This window comes from Protopterus annectens, chromosome 17.part0 (assembly GCF_019279795.1).
Source record: "Protopterus annectens isolate FY-2018-M chromosome 17.part0, PAN1.0, whole genome shotgun sequence".
Lineage (NCBI taxonomy): Eukaryota > Metazoa > Chordata > Ceratodontiformes > Protopteridae > Protopterus > Protopterus annectens.
In genome coordinates this window covers 796576873-796593376 of record NC_056751.1, presented here as the reverse complement: position 1 = coordinate 796593376, position 16504 = coordinate 796576873, and the positions used below count along the sequence as shown (strand labels likewise).

Below are 16504 nucleotides of genomic sequence, written 5' to 3'. Positions count from 1 at the left end.
GTGATACAAAAGAAAGGACAGGAAGGTGCTGTCACAACAACCCACTTAATACTATAATAAACCACGCAGTTGTGACAGTACCTTTGTGTGCTTCGTTTTGAATTCACTTCCATCAGCTAAAACATTTGGGGCACCCAGAATCACTGTGTAGTCTTAAAATAAGCCAAATATACAATTAACTCATGATAGTTATGGCTGAGCAGTGTATCTTCAAAAGGAAAAAGCCAACACCCGTAATTCACCCGTTTTATGTAATCACCTTTATATAATGTAAGAAAACCACCACAAGCTTTTGAAATTGAATATGAAACTCTTTACTTAAAGAAATATGGCAATACTATTTGAAATTTAAATATACAGTCAGCTCTATTACACAATGACTGTCCATTTATATTCAAAAAGTAGCACGATGATTGGTCAGTCCGACCAGCGTGCCTGTTGTAAATATGAACATATACCAATGGAAAAAGGTCCAGTCACCCGGTGTGTCTTCCATTAATATATGCCATGAAAATTTACTTTTCTGTCACTTAAACAAAAAAAAAAACATAATAAACTTACAAAACTAGAGACTTGAAACCAACAAGAGAAATGGGACAGACAAAAATAAAAGAATAATCAGGAACATTATGCAAAACTAGAGAAACTTACCTAATTATCCTTTTATTATCTATGTCCTGTCTCTCCTGTACCTTCAAAGTGTCCTGTAACTTTTTTTAAGTTAAAACCAAAAAAAGCAGCGGTGATCTTGCTTTCTTCATTGCTTCCCATACACACCACCCGTCACACAACATTGATGCACTGTGTAAGTGTGGGAACGAAAGTCCTATACACATGCGCAGTTCATAAAAAAAAAAAAAAACAGTAGGATATCTGAGGAAAGTGGAAGAACACTACATAGCTGTTGTATAAAGACATAAAGAAAAGTAAGTATTTTTTTTCTTAAATAATGTCATTGTATAATAGAAATAACCAATTACATGGATGTGGTGTATTGTAGATTTACCCATGGTTGTCTTTTTTTAATCACTTGGGCTTTGCCCTCATGATTAAACCACACCAGCCGTGAGTAAATCTTTAATATATCACACACCACGGCATCAGTTATAGCTATATTATTGCACAGGAAAATATAACAAGTTTTGAACGTGCAGATGTTCACTAACTGAAAATAACTGTAATCTACACTCTTCTGATTTAAGATCATTTAAGTGTTGCAAACTATTCAGGGGCAAAATTTATAGACAGGAACTTAGTAACCCTAGGCAGCAGGTTGTCTCACTTGCCTGCAGCTGATGAAGAGATTTCTTCCCTCCTCTTAGTTCGTAAAGACCACATGAAAACTAAAACTGCTGAAATGTACTGCTGTATTAAACATTTAGGGAAGACTCACATGACTTGAAGAAGCTCCAGATCGGCATCCTAGAGTGAAGAAACACGTGGACATATTTAAATTTAGCACCACCCTTTCAGGCACAGCCGTATTTCTGGGATGCCTATTAAAATATCGGCACTGGTAGTGCTGGGTGCTGGCACACCAGAAAACCAAAAAAGACCACCAAAACTGTAGGAGAAGAGCAAATATCAAACATAACTCTTCTTTAAACTTGTTTTTTGAAGGGGCAACCCCCCCCCACACACACACAGAACACACACACACACACACACACACACACACACACACACACACACACACACTTCCTGAACTTATCTATATATATATATATATATATATATATCTAATCTATGTATTTATATATATATATATATGTATATATATATATATATGTATATATAAATATATACATCTATATAAATATATATATATATATATATCTATATATATATATATACATATATATATATATATATATATATATATATATACATATAGATAAATATATACATATATATAAATATAGATATATATATATATATATATATATATATATATATATATATATATATATACCAACTCCAAGATCATACCTCAAAGAAAAGTGAATATTCAGAGAAATTACCTTCTTAGATTTATTATATTCAAGTCCGTTTTTTGGCCAGTTAGTCTCCATATTACAGGATTCACCTAAGTAGGTACTGACATTTAAAATGGTTACCCAGTTTCTGCTTTAAGCTGCGGTGGTTCAGCGGTAGCGTTGTTGCCTCACACTAAGAGGTTCTCCCATTCGATTCTTGGTTGGAGAGCCTTCTGTGTGGAGTCTGCATGTCCTCCCTGCGGTCAGGTAGCTTCAAAAGACATGCGTGAATGGGAGTGCCATCATTGAAGGTTGGGCTGGCACCTCAGCATCGTAAAAATCTACTGCCAATCATTAGCGGACCAGAGTTCTGCTGTGGCAACCCCTAACCGGGAAAAGTCAAAAGAAGGAAAACAACAACCCAGTTTCTGCTTTAGGAAAAGAAATCCTAACTCTTCTCTTCCTGTTGAGTCAGTGTTTTGAATCCAAAAATATCTTGCAAAGCAACATTACTTAGATAACCTGACATTTACTGCCCAATTAAAGTAATATATCTTTTGACGGAAATTAGCAGTCTAAGAAGCACTGCATTCTGCTATATGTCTGTGTGTGTGTGTGTGTGTGTGTGTGTGTGTATACTAGTTTCACTCTTTGAAGCTGCCTGCTGCACGTTTCTTAAAAAATAGGTTTGGCACAGCTTTTTGGTTACATTTCACATCTTTGCCACATTTTTACTAAAACAACAGTTACAGTTTTTTCTACAATATTTTTCAGAGTCATCAACATATTTTAACATCATCTAAACTGCTTGCCCTGGTGTTGGTTACCTCCCTATAACCAGCAGTCTTCAGCACATCCTGTGGGATGCCCTAGTATTTTTAGGCAAGTGAGAGATATGATGTGTCAGCCCCAGTGGACTATGGGAGCTTCCTCACAAGGTAGCCAACCCAACCTGTCTCATCAACATAGAGTAGCCGCAGCTACACTGCAAGGTCCTTCCAGATCATTGTGCTCATTATTCTATTACAGACAGTGAGACTGTGAAAAGGAACCCTATTTCTGCCTCTTGTACCTGTAGTCTCAGCCTTTTCATCACTACCCAAAGTTCATGGCCATTGGTAAGGATTGGGACTTAGAATGAGCAGTAATTTGTGACCTTTGTCCAGTATGTCATTTCTCACGTTGCCACTACAGTTAGGTACTGCGGGTCTATATCAGCATTTCAAAAATTGAATAGTTCAAATCACTAAATGTTGAACTGACATGACTAAACTATCCAATTTTTGAATGCTGATAAAAATAAAAAAAAAACAAACAAAAAAAAGAACTAACTGGTGTAGGCAGGGGGGAAATCCTCCCACCCCACCGCTACTTAAATATACCAACTCTGAGACCGCACTACATTGAGGTAAACAGAAATCTCCCCTTACGGAGATTTCCATTTACCCATTCGACGTTCTGCCCTTTCGGCATTCTCAATGCGACAATATCAAATTCAATATTGTCAGCATTCAAGATGCTGATAGGGACCTAGGTACTACCTCTGCTGCACCAGTTCATGTCCCAGCCTTCCAAGCCTGTCTGCCCTCATTCATGAACAAGACACTAAGATACCTAAAGTCCTCCACCTGAAGAGCTGTTTGTTGGAAGAAAACCAAAAGAACCATGTCCTTTATTTTAAATGTGTTGATGTTCATTCCAGCAGCTTAGCACACAGCAACAAATCACTTCAGGGCACATTAGAGGTCATAGTCACTTGAGGCAAGGAGAACAACATAATTTGCAAACAGCAAAGATGCATTCCTCACATCCCCAAACTTGATATTTTGCAGACCTTGTCTGCACCTTGATATTGTATTTATAAACATCATAAAAAGGAGAGGGAACCTGAACCTGAACTACTCTTGATGGACTCTTACACAGACCGTGTATATATATTCAGCTTAATGCTGAGAATATGGGCATAATCGTGGGTCTTGAAATACAGAGAATGAATAGCATGTTGCTTGGCCCTGGGACCTTACATTGTTGTAGCACTTCCCACAGGGCATTCTGGCATACATAGTGATATACTGTGCCTATGTCGATATAACATATATTGACAGTACTGATAAAATAATTTGACCCACCAATATCTGAACTAGGCCAAAAAGAAAATCCACTGTCCCTTGGGTAGTATAAAATCCACTAAAAACCAAGCGGAAACGGTAGTTATAGAAAAACAATTTACTCTTAGCGCTTTCGGTAAAACCAATGCTTCACCTTCTTCAGATAAAACATACATCAATTAAGACACTTTAAATACAGTTTAGTATAACACTTAATAGTTAACAATTAGGGTTTAACAATCAACAATGCATCCAATTGTTCAAGATCAGCTGCTGAAAAATGTTAATGTTAAAGGTGTAGTCCACATGTAAACAAATGTTTTAATTGAGTACCACACAACACAACTAACCAGCAACCCTTGCAACATCCAAGGCGTAGTGAACACCACATTAACACTTATACCCATCGAAGCAACACCTCACCTTGCAACAACAATAATGACAATGAGGTGGTTGAACCCGACAACATTAGTGATGACGAAGAAGTGGTTTCTAATCAACAGGGTTTTCAGAATACCCCGAAGGGTCAAAAAAACATTTGTCAGGGGAATCGGAAACAACTTCCCCAACGAGGCAAGAAGAGGCAGAGGAGGAGGTAGTAACCCAACATTTTCATCAACCTGGACTTACTATTTGTAAAAGCACTGAAGGAGACTTTAGTATATATAACTATACTGAGTTGAACATTACCCAGGAATGGGTAAACTTTTTTTCTAAAGGTGTTACTTTTGTTCCTAGCAGAAAAATGAATCTCACTAAAACACTTATAGACCTAAAATTATATGTTCGTAAATTAAACCTTAACGTTTTGCTAGGTAACAACTCTTCATTGACTAACACTCAAAGAGTCTCTAGTGTCTTTTACCCTCTGCTGCACCCTAATCTATGCCTTTTTGAAAAAATGTGTGAACTCGACTTTAGAGCTCTACACCAAGATAATTTTGGGCAGAGTAATAACACCATTAACATTACGCCCACTGAACTTGACTTTATCCACCTGCTCAACACCTGTGATATACGGCAATGAAACCCGACAAGGGTGGGGGGTTGTTGTTGATGAACCACATTGATTATGTTGTTGCCATGAAAAAACACCTCAACTCTGATGTTTATAAGAAGGTTTCAATTAATGAACTAAATGTTGCTTATTGGAAAGTTAGAACTACCTTAGAAGACTTATTTCTTGAGTCCCTTATTGATATTGATTTGCATCAATATCTATCCATCTTAGCCCCAAGAATTCCAGCATTTTTCGGAATTCCGAAATTGCACAAGTCAACTTTAAATCCACCTTTTAGACCCATTGTAGATGGACGTGGGTCTATAACCTATGCTTGTGCAAAACATGTAGACAGTATATTGAAATACTTGATTGAAAAGGAAGTGCAGATTTGTAAAGATTCGTGGGCTTTCCTGCGTAGTATAGACAAACTAGACTACCAAGCTGACTCATGTTTTGTGACTATAGATGTGAAAGATCTTTATACTGTTAGTCCTCACAACTTGGGTCTGGAATGGACTAGGGACTTTTTGTTTGCAAGGAAAGTTCCAGACAATACTATTTATATAGTGGAAACTTTATTAGAACTAATACTTTCTTATAATTTTGTAGCATTTGAAGGCAATATCTTTTTACAAACATCAGGAGTAGCTATGGGCTCCCCTTGTGGAGGGAGCTTTGCCAATATCGTCATGGCACAGTGGGAGAACAGCTTGTTGTTCCCACACCCATTATTTAGAGAACATGTCTCCTGGTACACTAGGTACCAGGATGACATGTTCCTTATGTGGAAAGGCCCTAAGGAAGGGTCCCTTTGTTTATTTCTGAGATTGTAAAATTGACTAACTTTTTGGATTTTACCTACCATGTGGATGAGAATAGCATTAGCTATTTGGACATTTTATTATATAAAGATGGCCCTAATCTTAAATACAAGAGTAAAATTTATAGAAAACCCACGTATTCCAACGCTCTCTTGCATTATGACAGTTGTCATCCCTTTCACCAAAAGAAAGCTGTTGTGAAAGGGCAAATGGTAAGAGCAGCTAGAATGGTCACAGATTTCTGTGACTTTTTAGCGGAATGTCAGAATTTAGAAAAAATGTTTATTAATAGAGGTTATCCAATTAATTTAATTGTCAACATTAAGGAGGAAGTAGTGGTTAAAAGACATGAGGGCTACTTTAAACCGTTATTGGGAGCTCCTTTGTCTGAAGAAACATCAGTAAACAATGAACAGGTTTTTGAAGCTGCCCCCATTAACAATAAAGTTTTTCAAACTAACTTTTTATGTACTTTTTCAGTTGATCATGTTTATATTAGGCAACTATTAAACAAAAATTGGAGGGTGGTTATTGAGGACCCTGTTTTGAGTAGGAAACGGGGTCAGCAACCCAAGATTACATATAGGAGGAATTTAAATCTTAAAGCCTTACTAGAAAAAAGGAAGAAACCACAACGGTTAGGCTCTAACGGTATGTTTAAGTGTGGGGCTTGTGCTCAATGTAAAAACATTCGAGTAACTAAAGATGTTGTGATCAATGACAAATTATATTCTATTAGGGGCAGATTCAATTGTGAATCTAAAGGGGTGATTTATGCCGCTATATGTGACCAGTGCACTGTCTTTTATATCAGCAAAACTGAGAGAAAATTGAAACAGCGTATTTCCGAGCATGTTTACGCCATTAGTAAAAGTGACACAAACAATGCTTTGGCTAAACATATCCTTGAGTACCCAGATCATTATTTTAAATTTGTAGTTTTGCATAGTAGATGCTCTGACTTGAGGGGTGGCCTTTGGCAACTCTTTTTGGAAACGGACGAGCTCGAGTGGCAGATTAGGACAATTGCCTATATACCCCCTGGCCTGAACGAACAAATATCTATTAAGTGCGTTCTCAAACTTTTATCTTTGAGACGCTGAAATGTTTAGACATTATACTGATGTTTTTTTACTAACATGTGTACACATCACTGCTTAAAACGTACCCTTGAAAGTTTAACTTTATTTACATTTATACATATTTATTATTTATTGTTTTTTATATTATTTTTTACATATGTTTTTTACTTCTTTATACATTTTTATTTACTTTTCTGTATTTGGATTAGTAAAAGGTTCTACAATACATACGTTGTAGGCTCTGAAAAGATTTGTTTACATGTGGACTACACCTTTAACATTAACGTTGTTCAGCAGCTGATCTTGAACAATTGGATGCATTGTTGATTGTTAAACCCTAATTTTTAACTATTAAGTGTTATACTGAACTGTATTTAAAGCGTCTTAATTGATGTATTTTTTATCTGAAGAAGGTGAAGCATTGGTTTTACCGAAAGCGCTAAGAGTAAATTGTTTTTCTATAACTACCGTCTCCGCTTGGTTTTTATTGGTTTCTTTCACACTGTTTAAGTTATAAGTTTGTTTTAGTTATTTGTTGGTTCGTAGTATAAAATCCACATTGTCCCTTCCTCATTCAGAGCCTCAACTATTGAAGTCTTCTTTGCAGCATCCTGCCATGCAATTTGTGTATGAGGCTGAAAAACGGGATCTCTCTATAACTGGAACATGCTCTTGTATACCTCATTTTGAAAATGTGAGCCATGACTGAGTTTGCCAGTCCAGAGTTTCTATCTCCACCTTCCAGGCATCATTGAAATATTTATCTATAATGTGGTTAACATCATAAAAGTAACCATTAATATAAAAACAGTAGAAAATTGTGTTTCCATTCAAAAAATATGGTAACTTGGTTTCTCTTTGGTATACCCGTCAAACAAACACAACAGGAAGTTTAACAGTTTCACAAAGTCCATTATCACAGAGTATTGCCAACTTTTAACAAGAAATATGACATATTACTTGCATTAAAAAGGAAGGTTAGGAAAAGAATGTCAAAGTTGTGTCTCCATGTATGTGTGTTTCTGTATGGCTAATCGGTTATACCATCAATTATCCATCCTTGGACTTCTGGGCAGTGCAATTTCGACCCCTTTATTTGCCATAATACCAAAGGTCTAATTTTACCTGTCACATTCTCTGCATCTTTGCCCCTTCTAATTATGTTACAACCTGCAAGGACCCATAGTGGTTTCATACAGCAGGAGTCTGTAATAAACATGTTGCTAGTTGCTTTAACATTGAATATTTAATGTGCAAAAGCATGTAGTCATCTGTTTCTCCTCTTCCTGTGTCAGTCTTTATTTTTGTTGATTAGAACACTGCATCAATGTTTGTGTCCATGATACAGCTAATGTTTTATTGGAAATACCACCATGATCACTCTGATGTCATCTCTTTTTCTTGACTTTAAACTCCTGTCTTAAATAAATTTTTTATATATTGTAATATAGTTTTACAAATCATAGCATTGTAGGAATTGTTGTAATATATGTTAAGATATATGTTAAGAAGTATTATATGTAATTATGTTTTTGGCGCCAAAATTTGAGTCAGATGACTTGTATATAAGTAACCAATGAACTGAGGAATATGTTCTGAAGAAGTCTGGTATTCAGATGAAAGCGCTTAACGATTTGTAACAGTGTGAGTTGGAATAAACTTGTGGGAACTGCTGAGGATTTATCGTTTTGTGTCATCCTACCTTCAGCAACCTTTTCATTCTTTCAGTAGTTGTTTGAGCATTGGGAAGTTCAGTTGTAGCCGAAGATGGAGAACACTGACGGTACTCAGGGTCCACTAGAGCAGAATGAATTAATGTCTATCCGACACGAACTATGTACACTGAAGGAAGAAATGAGCAAGCTCATGGAACTTGTGGGGCGTACTATCGCTTTAAACAACACCGGCGCCAAAAGTTCTGTGCGGTGCAGACAACCTTCGCTTACGTCGAGTGAGGAACGCTTGGAAAGGGATGGTTGTACCAACACACCAGGAGCCCTTAGGATCGATGCAAGTACACAGATAACCATACCCAATGGACAAGGGAGTCCCACGGACAATAACCATGTTAAGTCAACGGTTAAGCAAAGAGACATGGAATTGAGGAGGGAACGTGACAGCAAGTCGTTATCGGAGACCTTACTTTCGACTTCAGTATGTTTCAGTTTAGAGACGAAACGGATCGGTTAGGAGCTCGTCCCAAAAGGACAGTGCCAAAAAGGACATATGCTGCATGTACTAAAAATGTAATGGACACTAACAAAGGTATTGATTTAATTGCAAGTCCTTATGTTAACAACACAGTTAGCGGTAATATACATGACAATAGAACAAGATGCAATAATGGTAATAATGATGCATTTGACAAATTTTTAAACGACGATTATAACTTTGAGAGATATAATAAAAATGGTGGCAGACAAAAAATTAGAAATGAGAGTGGTAATGAGTATGGTGCTAGAAATAGTATAAAGGAGAAAATCTACTCTTTGGGTAAAAAGTTGTTAACCATTAAAAATATTAAAATCGAAAACGCATACTTTAATAAGTGTTTGAGCTTACATGTTGTACCCAAAGGTATAAGGTTTTTTAAAATACCTATGGGACATGAACTAAATGACGATAAGTGTTTGAGCTTACATGTTGTACCCAAAGGTATAAGGTTTTTTAAAATACCTATGGGACATGAACTAAATGACGATATTACAAGTGATGTCAACAAGCTTTTTGACAACTTCGGTTTTGATTATATGAAGATGTTGATTCAGAAAAATGATGAGAAATTACTGTTTGTTATTGATGAAGTAGACAGGCTCAATGGTGACATTTTGAACGATGGGTTGTTCAATCAGTGGAATGGACTATATGAAAAACAATTTGTTGAAGCAGATAAGAAAGCAATTGACATTTACCAAAGGAAGGAAAGGAAACTAAATAGAGATGCAGAAATATATGCCAACAACAGAGCGTACATTTGGCCCAATCGAAATGATAGGAGACAGAAACATACAAACAGGAATAGAGAACATGAAGGCAAGGATTACAATGAAATTCATCAGCGGGGAGAATTTATGACATCAAAAAACTTGGAAGGGGGAAGATACAGGAAATGGAGATAGATGACATTTCTGCGGATAGCATACGACAGGAAATGGTGATAGAAAACATTCATACAGGTAGTACACAGCAGAATCATAGTCCTGAGACTGGTGAGGATAAACTCTATACAAATAGAATAGAGACCATAGTTAGAAATGATGAAGTTAGCACTACTAACATGAGAGACAACATAGAGTATGAACATACAGCATCTCATACCAATCAGATTAACAATAAAGATGGAATACTTTTCATCAAAAATGGTTTCAATGTTTACAACTATACCAACCATTTTCTCACAGAGGAATTCTTCAGTGTATTCTCTAAAGGAATGAAATATATACCTACAGTACGTTACAATATTGTAGATACCATTCTTGAAATTAAGTTATTCTGCAGGAGAATGAATCTAGCCTTGCATTTTGAGCAACAGTCTTCAAGAACAGAAAGCAATACACATAGTGTTTTGAAAAAGAAAAGTACGTTCATTCCACCTAGTCATCCTAACATTTCATTATTTGAAAAAACAGTATGTAGTGACATGTATAAAATTAAAACTAAGAAATGTAATGTAGAATGCAATCTTACTGATGTAGAGCAAGCATGTCTGACAGAATTCATCGATAATAAAAATGTAAGATTGATGAAACCCGATAAGGGGGGGGGCATTGTTATGTTCAGCACAGCAGATTACATTAAAGAAATAAGGCACATATTATACAATTCAGGCAATTATGAAGGAACTTCACTGAATGAGATAAATATAGGACATAAAAAAGTGGATTCATTATTGGAAGAATACCTTCTTGACAAAAGAATCACCAGAGAGCTATATGAGTTTATGAAGGTTGAACACCCAGTTCTTGCGACTATTGTGGGAATTCCCAAGGTGCATAAAAATATAGAAAAACCACCATTTAGACCAATCATCTCAGGCAGCAGGTCGAAAACATTTCCTTTAGGCAAAGTTATTGATACATGGGTTAAACCAGTTTATGAGGTTACACCTCATCTCATAAAGGACTCCTGGATGTTTTTATCACAACTAACCCCTCAGATTTGGAACAAGGAATTGATTTTTGTAACTATCGATGTGATAGATTTATTTTCTTGTATTCCCAAGGATATGGGGTTAGAATACTTCTCTAATAGTTTGAGAAAGTGGAGCAACATGAGTTGGGACAGAATATGTCTTATAACTGAAATGATGGGAGTCATACTGGAGAACAATTACATCAGGTTCGAAGGTGAAATGTTCAAACAAACCAGAGGTGTTGCAATGGGCGCATCTTGCGCCCCTATCTTTGCCAACATGGTAATGTTAGAGTGGGAATCCGAATTTATATTCAAATCTGAATACTATCAGCACATTCGGTATTACACCAGATTCCTGGATGACTTGTTTATTTTATGGGAAGGACCCAGAGTAGAAATAGATAAATTCCTAGACTATATCAATAACACAACAGAATTTTTAAGATTCACATATGCTATAAATAATGATGGGATAGCATATTTAGATACATTTATCAGTCATGGAGAAACAGGTTTCAAGTCATGTATCTACAGAAAAGAAACATTTTCTAATGATTATTTGTCCTATACTAGTAACCATCCCAAACACATATTCAAAAATATATACAAAGGACAATGTATAAGAGCAGCAAGGATGTGTTCTACTAAGGAAATGATGTTGAGAGAAATTGAACTTATGAATACTATGTTCTTGAATCGTGGATACCCCAAACAAATTCTCAAAGGGATTAATCATTATATTATAGATGAATGGGGTAAGAAATACAAACCAGTGTTGGGGGACACCAACATAAATACTCAAAGAGAACAAAGAACAGAAGAGCACAGTACAAGAGTATGTGTACTAACATATTCACCGGTTGTTACATACATTGAAGCATGTTTAAAGGAGAGATGGAACCAATTTGTAGTAAACAGAGAGAGCATGTCGATATTAGGGATGAATATAAAAATTGTTTACAAAACAGGATTCAACATCAAAAAACTTTTGGAAAGGTCTAAAGGGACAGTAGTAAGAAATAATAAACATACAACCAAATGTGGACATTGCAAACAATGTCAATATATTAAAGTATGCAAAGGTACCAGATTACAAAACATCAATCGCACATTCTTACCAAGTATTAGTGGTAACTGTAGATCTACATATGTGATTTATGCAGCCACCTGTGTAGAATGCCAAGCATTCTACATAGGCAAGACAGAGAGAATGTTCAAAAGACATATATATGAGCACCAATATGCTATTAGTAAAAAAGACAGTAGAAATGCATTATATAGACATGTGGTGAATACAAATGACAGTCACAAATTTTTGTTTTATATTATAGATAAGGTTGAACATACACCATATGGAGGGAATATGAAAACATTATTGGGACTAAAAGAAAGTAGATGGCAGATTATTTTGGATGCTACAAATTTTCCAGGTATTAATGATAATATCAGCATCAAGCCATTTTTACTAGTAGGAAGTTAGAAGTTACGAAATGACCATAAGAGATAGAAAGGATATGAAGGGTCAGATGAGTTCTTATTTTCACCAATACATGGTTATGTTGTATATTTTTCTGTAATATATTAGCACCAATTAATATATTAATATGGTAGAATCAATTAATAATCAATTATTATTTATAGCATTTAAGCTACTGATCAAATTCAAGGTAGTATGATGTTCACTAAGCAGGAATGGCAGCATAATTTTAGTGCCCAAACAAGCACATATTTTAGCATGTTAACATTTTTATGTATTTTTTAAGTATATCGTAATTTATATAAATGTAATTTTAAAAAAATTTTTATATATTGTAATATAGTTTTACAAATCATAGCATTGTAGGAATTGTTGTAATATATGTCAAAATATATGTTAAGAAGTACGAAATTTAATTAAGTTTTTGGCGCCAAAATTTGAGTCAGATGACTTGTATAAAAGTGATTAATGAAATGAAAAATATGTTCTGAAGAAGTCTGATATTCAGATGAAAGCGCTTAACGATTTGTAACACTGTGATTTGGAATAAACGTGTGTGGAGCCGCTGAGAATTTATCGTTTTGTGTCATCCTACCTTCAGCAACCTTTTCATTCTTTCAGTAGTTGTTTGAGCATTGGGATGATACAGCTAATGTTTTATTGGAAATACCACCATGATCACTCTGACGTCATCTCTTTTTCTTGACTTTAAACTCCTGCCTTAAAGTTTCCAAACTCATAGAGCACTCCTGTGGTTGTCATTCTTAATGCATCTCCATGTATATGAAGGGACTGATGCAGATCTGCCACTTATTGTATCATTCCTCCAACCTCTTGGAGCCATTCACCTGGCTTCATCTATCATCAGAGACAACCCCAATCTTCATGTCACCTGCTCAGAGCCTGATCCAGTATTCCATGCCCTGAGTGAAGTGAGAGATGCACACTGATTTAGGATGGATCCAAGAGCAATCCCTTCAAGATACCATTTTTTCTCAATGAGAACCCCTCTTCACTGCTACTGTGTGATTCCTGCTGTCTAACTTCTTCTCCAAGACCCACATAAATAAATGACCTGAACAAGTTGCTTGAACATTGAAGTCCAAAGATTGCATACATTTCAGTAAGTCCATTGACACAGAGGTAGGACATTAGATGGTGACACAGTGTTCTGGGTTTAGCTATATGCCCACACACTGTGCAGTCAGTATGTGAGGGGGCTGCAAAACACAGCCACTGCTGGCCAGTTATTGCTTTTAAGAGAAGAGGATATGGGAAGCTATGCTGCTTAACTGTCTAGTGAGGAATGAGGACCAAACCAAAACTCCAAATGTGCACATCATTCTCTGTGATACAGATAGAGGAAGCCATAACTGTGACCCATCCTGCCCGTGTTAGTAGCTTGGGTGTTGGAGGAGCAAGTGATGAAGGAAGAGGAGTGATGAGGCTAATACTGTTTGTGTCTTCCTACTGGATGACAGTGGGACATATGTCTCAGGACACAGCTCCCAGCGGTGTATTTCTGATGGAGACTGGAAAACTGCCAGGTTGTATTGCCTTAGAAGAGAGGCAGGGCTACTGAGGGTTTATCTTGTTCATGTGAGAAAGTGTCACATCAGTTCTATGTTCATTACATCCCTAACCCCTGGGTGTTAGAGATGAACACATGGGTATCGAACTTATTCCAGAAAAATATTTTCTGGTGCCTGCTTGGATGATGGCAGTGTCACAGCTGTTTCTCACGTTTAAGAATGAATTGATATGGTTGTGGTGTTGGATCGTGTTTGGCAGGCATTGGGGGTGCAAAAAGTAGAGGGGAGCCAAAAGTAGGGAAAAGTCTGCATATTGGCATTCCAGCAGACTCTGACCAGAAGTCTTTGACAGCAACAGGACTGTGAAAGCAACCCCATTTCTCACTGATAACATTGCACTGTGGAGAACTGAGGTCACAGCCAGGCTGGCCAAACAGAAGCCACCCAAGGCATATGCCAATATCTGCTTTATCTTATTGGGAGGTCTTACAATAACTGTGCTTCAGAGGAAGGGTTATTGGTGAAGTGTGCATACCACAAGCACTCCACATAGGGAGTAGACCAAGAAGTCATATATAATCTCTTTATATTCCAGGTAAGTGGCAAAGGTGGCTTAGAATTCCAGTATTTCACAGAGAAGAAGTGTCCACCTGTCTGGCAGTAATGTACATAAAATGGTAATAAAATATGAATTTCATGTGGTAGTCAGCATGTTTTCTGTGAGCGAGAAATGTTGTACTTTTGACTAAATATGATATATTTCATGAAATGTAATTAGTGGCATAATGGGCAAGATAAATATATAACCTCTGAATTTAATCTCGCTGGTAATTTCTTGATTATGAATGTTATTTACAGCTGTGTTTGCAAACTTTATGAACAATTAATTCTGAAAAAGATAATTGACAAGTAAGCCTTATTAGATTCAAGAAGCTCCAACTATGACCCATCCAACCTAGGTTTGGTTAGTAGTTTGAATGTTGGAGGAGACAGGGATAGAGGGAGAAGAGTGATGAAGCTAATCCTGGTAGGAGTCAACAGAAATGAGGGCAGAAGCAGTTAGTTAAGCACAGAAGGTACAGAATAAATGATATGCATATTACAAGTGTCTGAACAGTTTGGGTAGAGTGCAGGAAAAGATTGTAATTTCAAAATTAGAACCCCTTATTTACCTTCCAAGAAATATCTACACCATAGAAATGTAGTGCTGCAGTTTAAAAAATGTCTAAATTATAATTAATTTTAAGGATATAATCACAGTTTGTGTGCTAATCCTAATGTAAGTAATGGGTTGACTGTGTGAACAGCATCATTTTTTCTTGTTTCTACAAGCTATGATTTCTGTTTTGTTTCTGACAGATTAAAAGAATTGCACAAGAGATGATTGCAATCAAGGCAGAAAATGGAAATTTTTGGAGTGTAGTTAGTTGCAGTGACAGAAACAATGTTAAACCAGCAAAAGCAAGCCTAGATGTGTTCTGCCAGTTTTCAGTGTTTCCAGCTTCAGAAGGAAAGGTTTACATCAAGACCCCTCATGGGAAGTACCTTAGCCGTATCCACCATAATGGCATTGATTTCATAGAGCCAGCCAAATCTATTCCAAATGTTTCCTGTGAGTTTCAACTGTTTATCCATGATGGCAAAATATTTCTTAAGGCTGACAATGGCAAATATTTGGGTCGCATCCAGCGGGGTGGCGTAGACAACATTGAAGCTGCAAAAGAACAAACAGATGAGTACTGCATGTTTGAAGTGGTTGAATTTAAGGTATTTATTCCATCAATTCTAGTATTTTTGTAATGCATACAGTGATTATGCTGATTGTGTTCAGAAGATTTTTTTGGCTGTAGAAAAAAGGCAGACCACACAACAACATCAACGTCTGCATGCCACATACTCAAGATTAACAGTTTCAAACCTGTTTTCCACAAGGCAGGGTAACGATTTGCAAGTGTTATATGTTTTATATACTGTGGACCTTGATTACATAGTGCTCAGTGTGATCTACTGTTATTTCTTTACAACATGCTTCCAAATGTGTGCGAGAAATGGCTGAAAAAAAGCACAATGGTAGAACTGTTTGCTATAGTCTACTTACTCTGAAGTGTCATAAGCCTGAAGAATATAATCAGTTTGGTAACCGGGTAGACATACTACATATTTATGAGTGCAGATACAAAGACCTTCATCCATTCAGGGTAAAAAATAGTTGTCACAAATGGAACAAAAAAAAAAAAAGAGACAGAGTGAGTAACAGAAATGAGGGTTACAACAGCTACAAAATGAATAATGTGCACATTGCAGGTTTGCAGGTGTCCAAACAGTTAAAGCGGAGAGTAGGAACAGATGAAAAATTGTAAACTGCAACATT

General features: G+C 36.4%; 1 protein-coding gene across 1 annotated transcript in view; it reads left to right on the top strand.

The window, feature by feature from the left end:
- Positions 1-16504, top strand: part of LOC122791516 — a 242844-nt gene that overhangs the window by 69278 nt on the left and 157062 nt on the right. The window contains exon 3 of the mRNA XM_044059258.1: positions 15493-15900. Coding sequence (XP_043915193.1) covers positions 15493-15900 — 408 coding nt within the window. The remainder of the gene's footprint in view (positions 1-15492; positions 15901-16504) is intronic.